This window comes from Spinacia oleracea, chromosome 5 (genome assembly GCF_020520425.1).
Source record: "Spinacia oleracea cultivar Varoflay chromosome 5, BTI_SOV_V1, whole genome shotgun sequence".
In the NCBI taxonomy this organism is placed as follows: Eukaryota; Viridiplantae; Streptophyta; class Magnoliopsida; order Caryophyllales; family Amaranthaceae; genus Spinacia; species Spinacia oleracea.
The window spans coordinates 14,780,283-14,796,112 of record NC_079491.1 but is presented as its reverse complement, the minus strand read 5'-3'; the positions used below and the strand labels follow the sequence as shown (position 1 = coordinate 14,796,112).

The 15,830-nt window shown below is 34.4% G+C and overlaps 2 protein-coding genes across 2 annotated transcripts; both read left to right on the top strand.

Moving 5' to 3' along the window:
* Positions 1–3,128: 3,128 nt before the first annotated feature.
* Positions 3,129–6,991, top strand: LOC110774683 (uncharacterized). Its single transcript, XM_021979245.2, has 3 exons — positions 3,129–3,232; positions 5,737–6,155; positions 6,687–6,991. The coding sequence occupies exons 1-3, from the start codon at positions 3,212–3,214 to the stop codon at positions 6,733–6,735; spliced, it is 489 nt and encodes a 162-aa protein (XP_021834937.2). The 5' UTR covers positions 3,129–3,211; the 3' UTR covers positions 6,736–6,991.
* A 4,136-nt stretch (positions 6,992–11,127) lies between these two features.
* LOC110774691 (calnexin homolog) lies at positions 11,128–15,115 on the top strand. The gene is made up of 6 exons (XM_021979256.2): positions 11,128–11,389; positions 11,508–11,577; positions 13,029–14,155; positions 14,245–14,316; positions 14,420–14,533; positions 14,631–15,115. The coding sequence occupies exons 1-6, from the start codon at positions 11,303–11,305 to the stop codon at positions 14,763–14,765; spliced, it is 1,605 nt and encodes a 534-aa protein (XP_021834948.1). The 5' UTR covers positions 11,128–11,302; the 3' UTR covers positions 14,766–15,115.
* Positions 15,116–15,830: the final 715 nt, after the last annotated feature.

Here is a 15,830-nt window from a genome sequence, read left to right as displayed (position 1 = left end):
AATACTATTTTTTTTTTTGTTTTGTAAAAGAAAAATCATGAACCATTATAGAAAAAAAGACGATGAAGAAAAAAAATAAACATAAAGAATTTAGAAGATCAACGAAGGGGACAAGTAAAAGACAAAAAAAAAAAAATTATCTTTAACTTCGCTTAAAAGGATTCAAACTCTGGTCACTTGGTAACATAGCATTCAAGCAACCATTATGCTTTAAGAACATTTCATTGTCATTGATGTAAGTTAATTATACATAATTTAACTATTTCAAGTGTAATTAATTACCCGTAATATCAATTTTGTAGTTTTTTTTTTAAAATAATGGGTTCCCTTTAGACCCCTCTAAAGCTATGTAAATCCACCCATGTGTATAATTGTAACCTCTAAAAACTTATGGAGGGTGTAACGTAATTTTATTCAAAGTGTAATAAATCTCATTCTTCTACCAACTCAAGTTTATACAACGTATATAATTGTAACCTCTAAAAACTTACGGAGGGTGTAACGTAATTTTATTCAAAGTGTAATAAATCTCATTCTTCTACCAACTCAAGTTTATACCACGTATAATAAAATCTCATTCTCCTTTTTATTTCTCCGGGGTAGAGAGTCATAAAGGGAGGCGATAGATGTCCGGGATTTGAATTTAAGGTCATGATCACCACTTCTTTAAGACTACATTCATTAGCTTTTCCTTTTACGACACTACAATATCCTTCCACGGTACTTACATTGTCTTATATAGTTGACACAATTTGACTTTAGCACTATTCATACACCCTTATTTGACCAGATTTTATTATCTATATGTAACATAAAACATAGTTATGTAAGATTTTATTGAATTCACTTTGATAAAATTTCTCCGTTCTTGCTAAATTCATCTTAATAAATACTGTCAGAACGGAGAAAGTTTTAAACAAATAGGGATTAGAATCGAAAGATCGACTTTTAGAGGCTTACCTACAACTAGCAATTTTGATTATGTTAGAGACCGTACTGTATATGTTGAATTGAGAATGTTAAGACCAACCATAGGATTAACTCGTGCTTTAGATATACTTTGAATACTTGAATTGTTGATGATGTTTTGATTGATTTTGAACTATAAACATCGTGAACCATTGCCCTAGATCTTTTAAATTGTTTTCCTATTTATTTTAGTTTAAACCTTCAATCCTAATTTTTGTGACATTGTTAGTTTCACCATAACTTGAAAGCTAGATTTAAATAGCCATCTTTCTGTGGATTCGACCCTGCTTACTCTACTACATTGTTAGTAGGATTCGTTAGGATTTTATTTTTGACGGGTGTACGACAACCTATCATTTTTAAATACATGTCAAATGTTTGATTATTTTTTACAAACTTTCCTAAATTAATACCCCATCACCAAACATTACAACTTTGAACTACAAACTCAATCAAGCTATTGACACATAACCAAATCGATAAAATTAGAGGAATTGATCAAGTTCCTAATTCAAGAAAATGTTGGAAATTCCCGAACTTTTGTTTGGAAATTTCATGTACAATTGAACAATATAAACCCTAATTTCAGTGAACTATACATGAAATTAGGGAATACCAAACATTCTCTGAAAAATCATGAAGAACATATAAGCTAATGAATAGAAAAATCATGAAAACAAAATGAATAGAAAAATCATGAAGAACATATAACCTAATCTAGAAGTTCTACATCAATAATAAAAACATCAAATGCAGAAATTCAATTTCAGTTGAATTATGTAATTCACTGATAAACAAACACAATTTATCATCAAATTCATTAGAAAACTCAATGAAAAGAATTAACCAAATAAACAAAAACCTTTCTTTAAGAGATTGAAATGATACCTATAAGTAGGGTTAATGAGAGGAGGAAGGATGGGGTAGACTGGAGACTGAAGAGAAACATACAGACTCATTTAGGATCCACCATTACTTTTCCACAGCAGGAACCTCTGCAGGTACCTCAAAACAAACACATTCAGCCTAAGAACAAATGCTGAAATCTTCTTAATTCAAGACCACGTACTTAAACTATATTGCAGTCAATTCGTTGACTAATCAAAGATGAAAGTAAACGCAGATTTTGCACATTCATTCAATAAACATGCCTTATCTAGCTCAAAATTATAACCAAATTTTGTTCCAATTTCCCATTCAAAGAATAAACTAATCGAAACGAAGAAACAAAATAGATGCCAGAAATTAGAAAATCAGCGCCAGATTTTTCGAAAACCCTGGCCTCATGCAATTCCAAAATAATTGATTGTTGCCAAACAAAAGAAACATAATTTCCGAATTCAAGCTAATAAATCTGTCATCTAAAAGATGTAATTTAAAAACAATTTGGATATTGTTTTGCTCAAAAATCAAAACCCCAATCCGCAAAAGTCACTCGATGTTGACCTTTTAATTCACTCCTCATCAATTGACCAACTTTGCTCTTGGAAAATGAAGTCACCCATTTATCAAAATCATTGAATGGTGAAATTGAAGGATCAAACAATTCGACAAACTGAGCAAAATAATTGAAGCAGCACAACACATAAATCGTTACATAGAATCGGAGATTCAAGGAATTACTAAGTGAGAAGAACAAAAAGATGAATGATTAAAACTAACCTTGAGAAATGCAGAAAGATCGATCGAAAGAGGGGAGAGAAATAGATAAGAGAGAACTGAAGATTTGAGATCTTTGAGTGAAGGGAAGAAGAGAAAGATGAGAGTGACCTCTGTGTTTTACGTGAAGGGGTTGAAAGTTAAAATAGGAGAGGATATTTTAGTCTTTTTTAGAGGGGACACCAAAAATGTGATGACGTTATTATCCCTTCCGTCTTTAATGTAATAAAGATAAAGGTAATGAAGTTACACGGATTTTCATTGGTTAATCATGTTTTAATGGGAGGAATATCCGAATATAGTTTGGGCATTAATTAAAATAATAATGACATGACCTCAAAAACATCCACGACCCAATGAAATTAAGGAGTCTCTTGTGTGTTCAAGATGCTTCTATAACGATGAGGTAGTGTCTAGATTATGTGACCATCTTCTTTGCTTTACTCCTACGAAGTACGAATATATTTATATGCATGCTAAGTCATGAGAGTTTTCTGGCAAAAAATATTAAGTTGAAAAAAATTAAGTGTTAAATAAATCTCAAAGACGTTAAGTGATTAATTCGATCTGGATACCTGCTACCATGGCTTTAAGAAATGTAACGGTACGTTCTACACTTCTACGTATTTTTTTTGGGTGCGAATGAGTCACAAGGGAAATATAAATCACAAATGGGGATGGGAAATTTGAACCTGAGACCTATTGTATACAGACCCTCAGTCTTAACCACTAAGCCAAGATATCATTGGTTCTACACTTCTATGTATTATAATATACTCCGTATTTTTCTTTTGATATAGTTTAACGTTGACAAGTAACAAAGACGGTACAAATGATAAATGCTACACAATCTCTTGATCAAGAATCTCTCGATCTTGATCAATTGATTTTGGATGTAGATACTGTACTCCAACAACGGAAAGTGTTGTCAGAAAAAAAAAAACTAAGGATAGGCTATAATAAGAAGTTTAGAATATTTCTCTTGGGGATCATCTTTTTGTAAGGGGTGAGAATCGAATCTTTATCACAAATGTGGAATGAGGGTCTTATAACCACTAGGCCAATCGTAATGAGAGTGCATAATCACTTTTGGGTGATTATACTAGACAAACGAAAATAGTATCACACTGATAACACTTTGACTTGCATAATTTTATTTATTTATTTTTGCTTTTATTGTGTTACTATTTTCCTTTTTAATTTGTTGCTGAAATTAATGAGAGCTCAAGAAGGGATCAATAATCATGTGAGTATTTTTTGTTCTGGTCTGATTTTTAGTTTATGGTCTAGTATGATCTGACTATTCTCATCTGGTCTGGTCTGATTTGAATATTTTTAGTCTGGCTGGTCTAAATGTTTCTGATTTGATTTGGATGTTTCGAGTGAATGTTTTTGTTTTCTTTCTCTGTCTGGTCTGGTATGACTTGAGAGAAATAAATAATAAGCTAAGCAATAAAACTACAATAAAACGCGTTATTTCCGACTGATGTTGCTTATATAAAGAATAAGAGAAAGGATTAAAGAACAATTAAATAATTTTGTCTTCTAAATTTTGGAGGACGAAAATGGAATCAGGGGAAAGTGAATAAAACTTAGAAGAACAAATAGACACAGAAAGTTAATCTCTATTTCGTACTTACATAATCCAAATTCTAAGAGTTGTGATATTCTCAGTCACTCCACCTAATTAAATAGTAACTCAAAATACCCTTGCTTCTCGATGTTTAAAATAAACGTCTTCCATTTTAATATGCTATGAGTGGTACGTGGTACATGTTTCTTGAAACTAAATCCACATCCCGTGCATTCTTTTTTTAAGGAAAATTAGAGCTAAAGCCATAATGAAGGAACAAAGTGCCTGATAATGTATAGGGAGAAATCTATATAGGACAGACGATAGTGATTCAACCCATACTTTTTCTGCACCAAACAACACTAGTTTATCAAGGATATCACATGCACTTAAATCTAGTACTCGCTCCGTATTTATTTAAGGGATACATTTGTCCGGACACGAGTATTAAGAAGAAAAATTAAATGAAATAAAATAATAAAGCAAGTAGGGTTGGGTAGATATTTTAATAAATAATTAAGTGGAACCATGTCCTTTTGGGGTGGGGTGGGAGGTGGGGTGTGTATGAAATTATTTGTTTAATAGAATGGTGTGTCATAGGGTAAATTAGATGTATTATTTAATTAGATGGTGGGTTGATAAATTACTAAAAATGACAAGTGTATCTCTTAAATAAATACGGTCGGAAAAGACAAGTGTATCTCTTAAAAAATACGGAGGGAGTACTAAGTAGAAGGTAAATGGTATTCGTTAAAAAAAAGGTAGAACATAGTAGAAGCACGAAGGCAAATGGTATTCGTAATAGTCGACAGTGGAACATAATGGATTTTTTTTTTTTTTTTGATGAAGTGGACAACGGTTGAAAGTAAAGTGAGGTAATAAAGTGATCCATGGACTATGGACTATGGTGCACATAGAGCATGATGCACCAAAAGAACATATGTGCATAAGCAAAAGAACATGACACTACGGCAAAAGAACATGCGATATAATATTTCACTTTTTTGTTATAAAAATAATAATTCCTCCGTTCCGGAAATATCGCACCATTTGTTTTTTACACTATTCACACTACGATTTTTGCCATTTTTTTTATTCGTACGTAAAGAAATTTTAGTCATATGAGGTCATGTTAGATTCGTATCGATATATATTTTCTAAATATTAATTTTTTATAATTTTTACTTGCATACGATGTGAGATATTAAGAGTCAAAGTAAGGCTTAGAGGAGTAAAAGTCAACCATGGTGCTATATTTCTGGAACGGAGGAAGTATATTATTTTACTATTTATTAAAAACCTAAATAAAAAAACACTCATGTTCTTTTCTCGTAACCAGATGTTCTTTCAATTATATACTAGTGTTCTTAAAGTGCACCATGCTCTACGTGCACCATGGTCCACCTTCTAAATTGCGGTAATAAAGTACCGAGCAATCATGTCTCAATAATAGATACTCCGTATTTTTTTTTTTTTGACGGAACAAAAATAATTTCGGAATACTAACTAATTAAACTTTGACATTCAATTTGTAGGCTACAACTCTCAAAGAAATGACGGCCCTTTTAACAAGAAACCGTAACATAGCAACATCAACACAAAAAATGGAGGCATATCCGTCTTCTCGTTCCCTTAGAAGAAAGAGCTTAAAAGAGGAATTGTTGCCAAAGGGAAAACCCATACGAGATTACGTCCCGATCAGTGTAGCCCTAGGAATGATAGGATTGTCTTTAACGTTTGGACTCCTCACCGCAAAACAACAGTTGTTGTATGCCCCAGACGTCCACGTCAACAAGAGTAGGAGAGAAACTTTGCCGGAGGTGATGGAACCCGAAGATGTAGCTCGTGAATCTGAGGAGTTCGTTAAGAAGTCTTTCTTCCGAAAGGTTGCTCGTATTCAAGAGGAAAAGGATCCCGTTATTTCTAACCCCATTCGAGGAGATCCCCTCACAAGGTAAAAGTACCTATACATCTATTTCAAGTCGATTTTTGTATGTACTGTTTTGAGATATTACGCTATTGTCATAGGTGGAGCCAACAGGGGCTGGGGTAGGCCATGGCCCCACTATGGCCGTGAATAATTATTAAATATTGTAATAATTAACCTAACATATATAAGTAACTGAGATGGTAAATGTGTGCTTCTATGACAATATAGCAGTAAATCATGTGTTCAAACTCACTCAATTCTTTACTTTAACAACTTTGTTATTTATGGATTACTTTAACATCTTATTTTAAAGGTGAAAAAAATAAAAGTATATTTTAAACACACGATATTTTTTTTCATTATTCTCGGAAAAAATATGAATTTATTCCGGATGACATAATTTGTTGTATATTTCTTCGCAATTAAAATTTCCTGACTATGTCTCTATTTATTATGTCTAGAAAGAGTTAAAAGTTGTCACGTACTGACGTACATATACATTATATTTGTCTAAACAACATAAAATTGACGTTGGCCCTAATTGTTGCGGTGTAGGAAGCTACGAGTGGAATCGTTGAAGACAGTAGGAGTCGACCCCTGTTGAAGTTGGTGTAAAGATGCTATTATTTGATAGTTGAAGGACGTTTCACGTTACTACGCTATGTGGATTTTATGTTCGTTCACCCAAATGTTTAATTAATTTTGTGGTACACTGGATTGGAAATTAGCTATGTACACTGGAGTGGGTTATCTATTTAATGGCCAAATATGCTTGGACAAAAAAAACTTTGAAATCTGGATGACCCAATATTAATCTTAACTCAAGTAGAGATAGAACAAAAAACGAGGACCCAAACTTGATCTAATACTCGAACTAAAGTGTAATGATTTGAAATAAGCTTGGCATGTCATTAAACTGATGCAATATTTTCCTTTCGAAAAATATACTTCTTCGTCCCTCCGTCTTTTTTTGTTTTTTACGTTTTTCCTTTTGAGTATTTCAAAATGTTCTTTACATTTCTTTTTATATTATCACATAAATGACTTATTATTCTATCAAAATTTGTGCCAAATTATTATTTTAACCAATTAAATTCATTGGGATATTAAAGTTTTCACACTTTTCAATTGGGATATTAAAATTTTCTCATTTCCCAATATCAGAATTTTGATAAAAGTGAAAACATTATAAATAAACGTAATTTATCTTGTTTAAATAAAAAAATTGAGGAATCTCGATGCAAATTAATTAATCGTTAAAACGCGTGAAAAATACCAAACGTAAAAAACAAAAAGAGATGGATGGAGTAGTAATCTGGACGACGGAATAATTGATTTTGCATTCAGTTATATGAAGCACCAAGCAATGCCTTGCCCTATTGGAAATGATTTTACCTCCCAATCAAATGGTTGGGGTTTTCAATTCCACTACAAAAGGTCTTGCATGCACAAGGTGTACAATAAATTTATTGTACACCAACCTAATTTTTATCCAGTTTTCTCTAACTTTTACCCAATTTTCTCCGATTTTTATATTATTAAAAAAAATTGATAGATAAACATTTTAAAGGGTTAAATGATTAATTTTATACATTATTAGTAATTTTGCAAAAATACTTTTTATTAAATTGAAAAATTTTATCACTAAAAAATACGGAGTAGATAAGTTTCACATATATAAGGGTAACTTTTAAGCATTTTACGTTAACTTTAAATTCGGTGTACAATATTTATCGTACACCCCATGTAAATAAGAATTTGTGATCCCACCAGGGGCACTTTGATGAAGGATTCCCTTTACCAATTACCATTCCCCCACTCTCAAAGTGTCTAGCCTGCTAATCTGGGTGGGTTGACTCGTGCGGGGTTCCAACCCTGTAGGGGTATTCATCTTACCTTAAAAAAAAACATTTCAATTATACGAAGTACTACGTATCAATTAAGAAATATACTTCCTCTGTTTTTAATATTCTCAGCATCTGGACTTATTATACTATTTATTTATTCTACTTTGATTATTATTGTTGGTAGGTTATACGAAGTACTCCGTATATATGTAAGATAAAACATAGGTATATGAGATCTTGTTAAATTCGTCTCAAAATGCGTATTTTTAAAATGTTAATTTTTTATAATTTTTGGCTAAAAAAATTGTACTCACACATTCCCAATGTCGTATTCTGGATAAAAGTGAAAACATTATTGATAAACGTAATTTGCATTGTTTAAATAAGAAAAATGATGAATCTTTATCAAGATTAATCTATACTAATATATTAAAAGGCGTTTTGAAGAACGTATATGTGTCACGTATACCTCTCCTTATTACCCCACGTCACCACTAATTAGCACAATAACATGTCATTCCAACCAAAAAATATCTAACAAGGATCGAACACCGAACCTCTTTGTTAAAGGTTACACTTCTTACCATCTTAACCAACTACAACTTATGTAGTATCTTTCCATATAAGCCTATATATTTTTTTTACAATAAACAATACATTGAATAAAAGTGAATGCAAAAAAAGGAATGATTACTTAAATCATAAATGTACAATTATTATTTTGAATAAAAGGATCCGACTTTATTTAGATTTTTGGATGTGGGGTTTAATCGGAGAGGTTGTTGATCGGCCACTAATCTTATGTCACCACCGTAATTTGATGATGACACCATCTCTACGTGCATATATTAAAAAAAAACCCGAATGAAAGTCAAAACCCGGGGCAACGCCCGGGTTACATACTAGTTAGTTGTTAAATCGCGTGCATGATACCAAACGTAAAAAATAAAATGGGACGGAGGGAGTAGATATTGAAGATCAAAGTTATGCAATCAAAAAAAAAATGACATGCATGAAAGTGACAAATGTTGTGAGTAAAAACGAACTGTGGAAGTTCTTGTTTTAGTTTGAAGTTACCTTTTGACTGAACCTACAAGGTCACACCAAATAATTAATTTCAATAATTTCATTAAAAGGCTCCCACTTAATCAATACCGTATGAACTTTTAATTTTAAATATTTAAACTCACGACCCGGCCCAAGTTAAATAAAATAAAATATTGAAAAAGTAAAATGTTAGCTCCTACGTAAAAATAAGCTCAAAGCCCAAAAATAGGCCTTGAATTAAATCCGAAGCAAAAACACACAAATAATGCAATGTGGGCTTGGCTTGCGCCCAGCCCACCGTTTCCCAGTGCATGGGTCTCGTCGCACAAGACGCAGGCCGCAAGGCCCACGCCTCGCACAACACAGCAACAACACACATGCACGCAAGCGCGTCCATGTGCACGAGCAATACTCGTCGCTGCCCCTGCTGCTTCGATGCGCCTGGCCAGCGCGCTGGCACGCCAACTCCTTCGTTGGTGCCGCGTCGCTGCGCCTTGCGTGCTACGTGCAAAGAGTTAGCCCATAGGCTTCGCCCAGCCCTCGCATAATGCTGCACACATGCATGCGACAAGCCATGCCATGCGCGTGCCAACGCTGGCTCGCTGCCCCTGCCCCTTGTCTCGTTGCATGGGCGCACCACAACCATGACACGAGGCCATGTTGTGCGCACCACACACACACGGACATCAGTCATCACCCTTGTGCGAGTGGCTTGCTCGTCCAAGGAACATGAAAATCCAATTCATTGTTACGAAACAAAATTTGCACGATTTAAATATTTCATAATTTTAACAATTCCAATCGTTTTTAATTACGAAAATAATCAAAGTGGGTGATTTATTAAAATTTCAAACAATCCAATTTATGAAATTTATAAATCTAGGTTAACAATTATTCAAATTTAACGAACGATTATTATCAACAAAAAATTGAATACTGTAGATAAACCAATCCAAATATACTAGTGTGTTTAAATTAGAAGTACGTATGTTTTGAAGTACGTATTGGAAATAAATTAGAAGATTCTCTTCAATTGTGAATAGTGTCAAGATTTCAGAATGGACTAAATTTGAGAACAGAGAGAGTATGAAACTTTTGTGTTATTTGTTAATATTGATGATTTGATCTTGATTTTACGGTATGTTCACTTACGGGGATCAATTTTTTATTTTTTTATTTTTATTTTTATTTTTTATATTCGCACGCATCACGTGCATATAAGACTAGTTGTAGATAAATGAATGCTAAGGGGAAATACAGAGGTATATGTAACTACTTAGGAAAACGGTAGAATATACTCCCTCCGTTCATTTTTATTTTTTACGTTTTCCGTTTTGGCCTTTTGGGTGTCCCATTTTAATCTTTACGTTTTAAACATTTAGTTTTATATTATAGCATAAATGTCATTAATATTATGTCAAAAATCGTGCAAGTGATTATTTTAATCAAACAAATTAATTTGGCCCCTAAATCTTTCACATATTCAGGTCATATTTTGGATAAAAGTGAAACATTATTAATAAACATGATATGCATTGTCTAAATAAAAAAGGAGAAATCTTTATCGTCATTAATTAATTGTGAAATCGCATGTATGATACCAAACGTAAACAATAAAAAGGGACGGTACTACGGTAGAGTACAAATTTCACGGTGAAACAAAATAAAAATAAATTGATTTTCAAGTCGGACCAAATTATTCATTTACAACAAAATTTTATTCATTTGCACTAAGATTTATTTATTTACTTCAACTTTTTTTTTTTTTTTTTTAATTTCCAACATTTTTTTTCCATGTAATTTGCGCCCCAAAAATATTATTTCACAATTATTGATATAGATGAAAAATTAATGAATGCCCAAAAATAGAGTAACAAAAAGTGTAGTTCTATAAGTGGAAAGAAGATAGAAAAACAAGGAATGGAAAATTTGAAACCCAAAACTCGGGTCAACGAAACGGGCAGGGACAAAAAAAGAAAAAAAAAAGAATGAAGCGTAGGCAAAAATGACGTGGCAAAAAACTATTGGTGGAATTAACGTGGCGAGTGATTTAATTGGTCCGAGTACCTCGTTACCCGTCCTTTTAAAAGAAATCTCACTCCTCATTTTTATTATCAGATGCGCTTCGTTCGCAAAACTTGTCGATCAAAAGGGGCATTTCTTCACTCTCTTCTTCATCGCACTTCCAAAATTTAGGTTTTCTGAATATCATTAAGTAAGCGAAATTTTCTTGATTTTTTCAAGAATTTGAGCTTTTGTTCTCTGTAATTTGCGTTAATGGAGACGCGTAAAAGGTCTAAGAATCAGTTAGTTGGATTGTTGCTTGTTGCATGCTTTGCAATTCAGCTCTGCGCTGCTGATCCTGTAAGTTTTTGTTTTATTTCTGCTAATTTGTTTTAATTTCACTAGATTTGAATGTTTTTTGTTAAGTTTTGTTATTGATTGATTGATTGAATTTTTTGTTTGAAATGGATAAAATCAGATCTTTTACGAGTCGTTTGATGAGACGTTTGAAGGTCGATGGATCGTCTCTGAGAAAGAAGAATACAATGGTAACATATTCATGTTTCATTTTATTTAATTACTCGTAGATCTGTTATCGCGGCCGTTTGTGATTTAGATTAAAGAGTGCTTAACGTTAATGATCTTGACATATAGCTTGTAGTTATTCTTTATCATATGATAAATGCTGTTTAGATTGATATGCTTTGAAATTGCAATGTTAGGTAGTAATGTCTCATTTGTAGATCTAGTTATGAATTGATATAAGCTTCTGCTCGTGCGAATTTTCAACTCGTGGTTTAGCATCTGAGAATTAGGTCGGGAATGCCAATGTTAGATTGTGGGCATGAGAATGTGAATTTGTGTTGAACTGCATCTTCAGTTGTGAATTATTCGAAACATTTCTAGGGTAGATTAGATCTTTGGATATTTTTGATGATTATAAATGATAGGGACAATGCTCCTATTCTTTCTGGACAATGGGAGTATTCAATCACATCCATTTGGGCTGCTTGCACTGTACACCGTCAATGAATGCTGCCAAAAAGTTTTTTCTTTATTTGACCGTTTTTTTTTTAATTGACCGTTATTGTTAGCAGAAGCGGAAATGTACCAAAGATTGGAGGGAGGAAATGCGGTTAAAGTAGTGTAGTTCAATTATGAGATCTTTACAATTATTTTTGCTTATGCTAGCAATACGAGGCCTGAAACAGAAATATTTGGTGAAGATTCGAGAGAGAAAAGCACATTTATTAAATATGCAAGCTATCTTCTACAGTACATTGTTATACATCACACCTTGGTTGGAAACTGTCTTCACATTATTATACAATCATTTGTGTATGAAAGAGATAATATGTCGTTACATTAGGAGTGTTAAGTAAATTGTTATTTTTTCTGTGTGGTCAGCTGGGCTTTGCTTTGATTCACATAATCATATGTATCACTTGCTGAGATGACGCTACTTTTTACTTCTGCGGCATCCTTGATTGTCTTGGAAACTAATTATGCCTCGTATAACTTGATGTTTACCCTTCTGAAATGTGAACCTGCTCTGGTCTGTCAGTCTCAAAGGGTTAACTAGGTGACTGTTTTCTACTTCCGTGTGCATACATTACATATATTGTCTGATTGCTTCTTACTTTCCTTGAATGCCAACTTTATTGCAAAAGAAATGTGACTATAATTAATTCACTTTGCTGGTTAGCTTGGTTTTATGTTTACAAATAAGGAGAAGTGAATCATGTGTGGAAATACTTTTTCCAAATACATTTAGGCATTCTGAGTAGGGACAGATCACGTATCTATTTCAAGGGTAGACACTCCTGGTCCCTCCTGTGCTTGTGACATGTGATTGTAGTGAAATCATGGTCTAGTCAGTGTCCTTCTGTTGGGCTTTGTGCATGATATTGGTATCCATAATCCATTTATTCCTTTGAATGAGTATTTGTGTAGTGCAACACTTAGAGTGCCGTCTTATATCATCTTGTTTTTGTAATAGGTGTTTGGAAGCATTCGAAAAGCGAGGGACATGAAGATTATGGGCTTCTAGTCAGTGAGAAAGCAAGAAAGTATGCCATTGTGAAAGAACTTGAGAAACCTGTTGAATTAAAGGGGAAGACTGTTGTTCTCCAATTCGAAACTCGCCTCCAAAATGGGCTTGAATGTGGTGGTGCCTACTTGAAATATCTCCGTCCTCAGGAAGCTGGATGGGTGTCAAAGGAGTTTGATAATGAATCACCATATTCTATCATGTTTGGACCTGACAAATGTGGGTCCACAAACAAGGTTCACTTCATTCTAAAGCACAAGAACCCAAAGAGTGGAGAATATGTTGAACACCATCTTAAGTTTACACCATCTGTCCCATCTGATAAGTTGAGTCACGTGTACACTGCTATTTTGACCCCTGAGAACGATGTCCAGATCTTGGTTGATGGAGAGGTAAAGAAGAAGGCAAACCTCCTTTTAGGTGATGATTTTGAACCTGCTATCATCCCATCAAAGACTATCCCAGACCCAGAAGATAAGAAGCCCGAGGACTGGGATGAGAGGGAAAAGATTCCCGACCCAAATGCAGTTAAACCTGACGATTGGGATGAGAGTGCACCAATGGAAATTGAAGATGAAGAGGCTGAGAAACCCGAGGGATGGTTGGATGATGAACCAGAAGAAGTTGATGATCCCGAGGCATCAAAACCTGAAGACTGGGATGATGAAGAGGATGGTGAATGGGAGGCACCAAAGATTGAGAATCCCAAGTGTGAAAACGCACCCGGTTGTGGTGAATGGAAGAGGCCAATGAAGGCAAACCCTGCATACAAGGGGAAATGGTATGCCCCACTAATTGACAACCCAAGCTACAAGGGTGTTTGGAAGCCACAAGAAATTCCCAACCCTAATTACTTTGAGCTTGAAACTCCCGACTTTGAGCCAATTGCTGCCATTGGTATTGAGATATGGACCATGCAAGATGGCATTTTGTTTGACAACGTTTTGATCGCTGGTGATGAAAAGACAGCTGAATCATACAGGCAGACCCAGTGGAAGCCGAAGTTTGATGCAGAGAAAGAGAAACAAAAGGCTGAGGAAGCAGCTTCCACCCCAGATGCCATTTCAGGCATTCAGGTCAGAATCTCATTCTCGTTTTATCTTCCAAGTGTTATGTTAATTGAGTCTGTATCTGAACCCTCTATACTGTATGTTCTCTGTTGCAGAAGAAGGTGTTTGATCTTTTGTACAAGGTTGCTGACGTCCCATTTTTGGAACCCTACCAAACTAAGATTCATGTAAGTAAAGGAACATTTTCAAATTGCTGTCTAAATTTAAAATGGTATTGATGGATGCTGTATTTCTCAGGTGAATTAAACCATTTGTTTTTGTTTTTTGCAGGAACTGATTGAGAAAGCAGAGACACAACCAAACATCACCCTTGGTGTCCTAGTTTCCATCGTCGTGGTCTTTTTCAGTGTTTTCTTGAAGCTACTTTTCGGTGGGAAGAAACCAGTGAGTGTTGCATTACTCTCCCAACACTTTGGTATTTTTTTTTTGGTGATATTTATTTCTTTTGCTCATGTCCTTATTTTTGGGTTACCTTTTGTAGGCTGCTGTGAGCGCCCCAGCAAGTGAACCTGCTGCTCCAGAGGCTTCCACCACCAAGGAAACCAGTGAGGAGAAGGAAGAGGACGAGAAGGATGAGACCGCTGCTCCTCGCCGTAGAACCAGGCGTGAGACCTAGATAGTTTGTTAGTTATAAATGTGTTGTTTGTTTTAACATTGTGATTTTCTGAAGACATAATGATACGGCAGCAGCTGGAAGAAGAGAAACCCGATAATGGGTTGCAAGAAATTTTTGGAAGCATAATTCAGTTGTAGGAATGTAAATGAGGATTTAACAGGATCACGGGGACTAGTTTTTTTCATGAATATGGAATTTTGTACTCCCCTGTATTTTGGCTTTCATTGGATTTTTTAGTTTCTTTTTGTTTATTATATGAACATGAAATCTTATTCGGCAGCGATTTTGTGTTTGATTAAAGTTGATAAACATATGGTAATTATAAACCTCCTGTGATCTGTTCATCTGTACTTTGCTCAATTCTACTTTCTGCTGTAATATTAGATTTACATTCACATTCACATTGAATCGATCTTGAAACTTTGGTATAACATGTAACCTCAAAAGCTCCGACTCTGAGTGACTGACTACCCCGAGTGAGTTAAGGACTCCAGACACAGTAGGCTGTGAAGGGAGAGGGATCTCCATGAGTCCATTACCCTACCAGACCAGCAATCAGAATCATGAATTTGGAGCTTTCTATTTGTTGGCGGTCAGCGCACCCCTACTAATTACCGAGGGCTGAGAGGGTATTGGCGAAGACCCATACGTGACACCTTACATGTGTGGGACGCTCTTTGGTTAGTTTCTAAGGCTTTGTTTGGTACAATATTAGTATAGGAAGGGAAGAGAAAGGAAACTTAATTATTTTACATTGTTTGGTTTGATGGAAGGAAGTGAGGGGAAAAGAAAGGAAAGATTTGAAAGTTTCTAATTTTCTCTTTCCTTTTAAATTACTCGAGTCCGAATCGTCTGGAATTTTAATAAAACTCTACAAGTTAGAGTTGTATCTAAACTATACATTTTAAAATCACGGGGTGGATATTGATGAGAAAAAAATTAGGAGGAATTTTGAAAAGATAATATGAGCCATTCAATGGTTAATATTGATCAAATTCTACCTTATGGAGTTATTTTAAAACTCTATAGGATCCAAAACCGAATTCCTCCACTTTTAGGATGAAA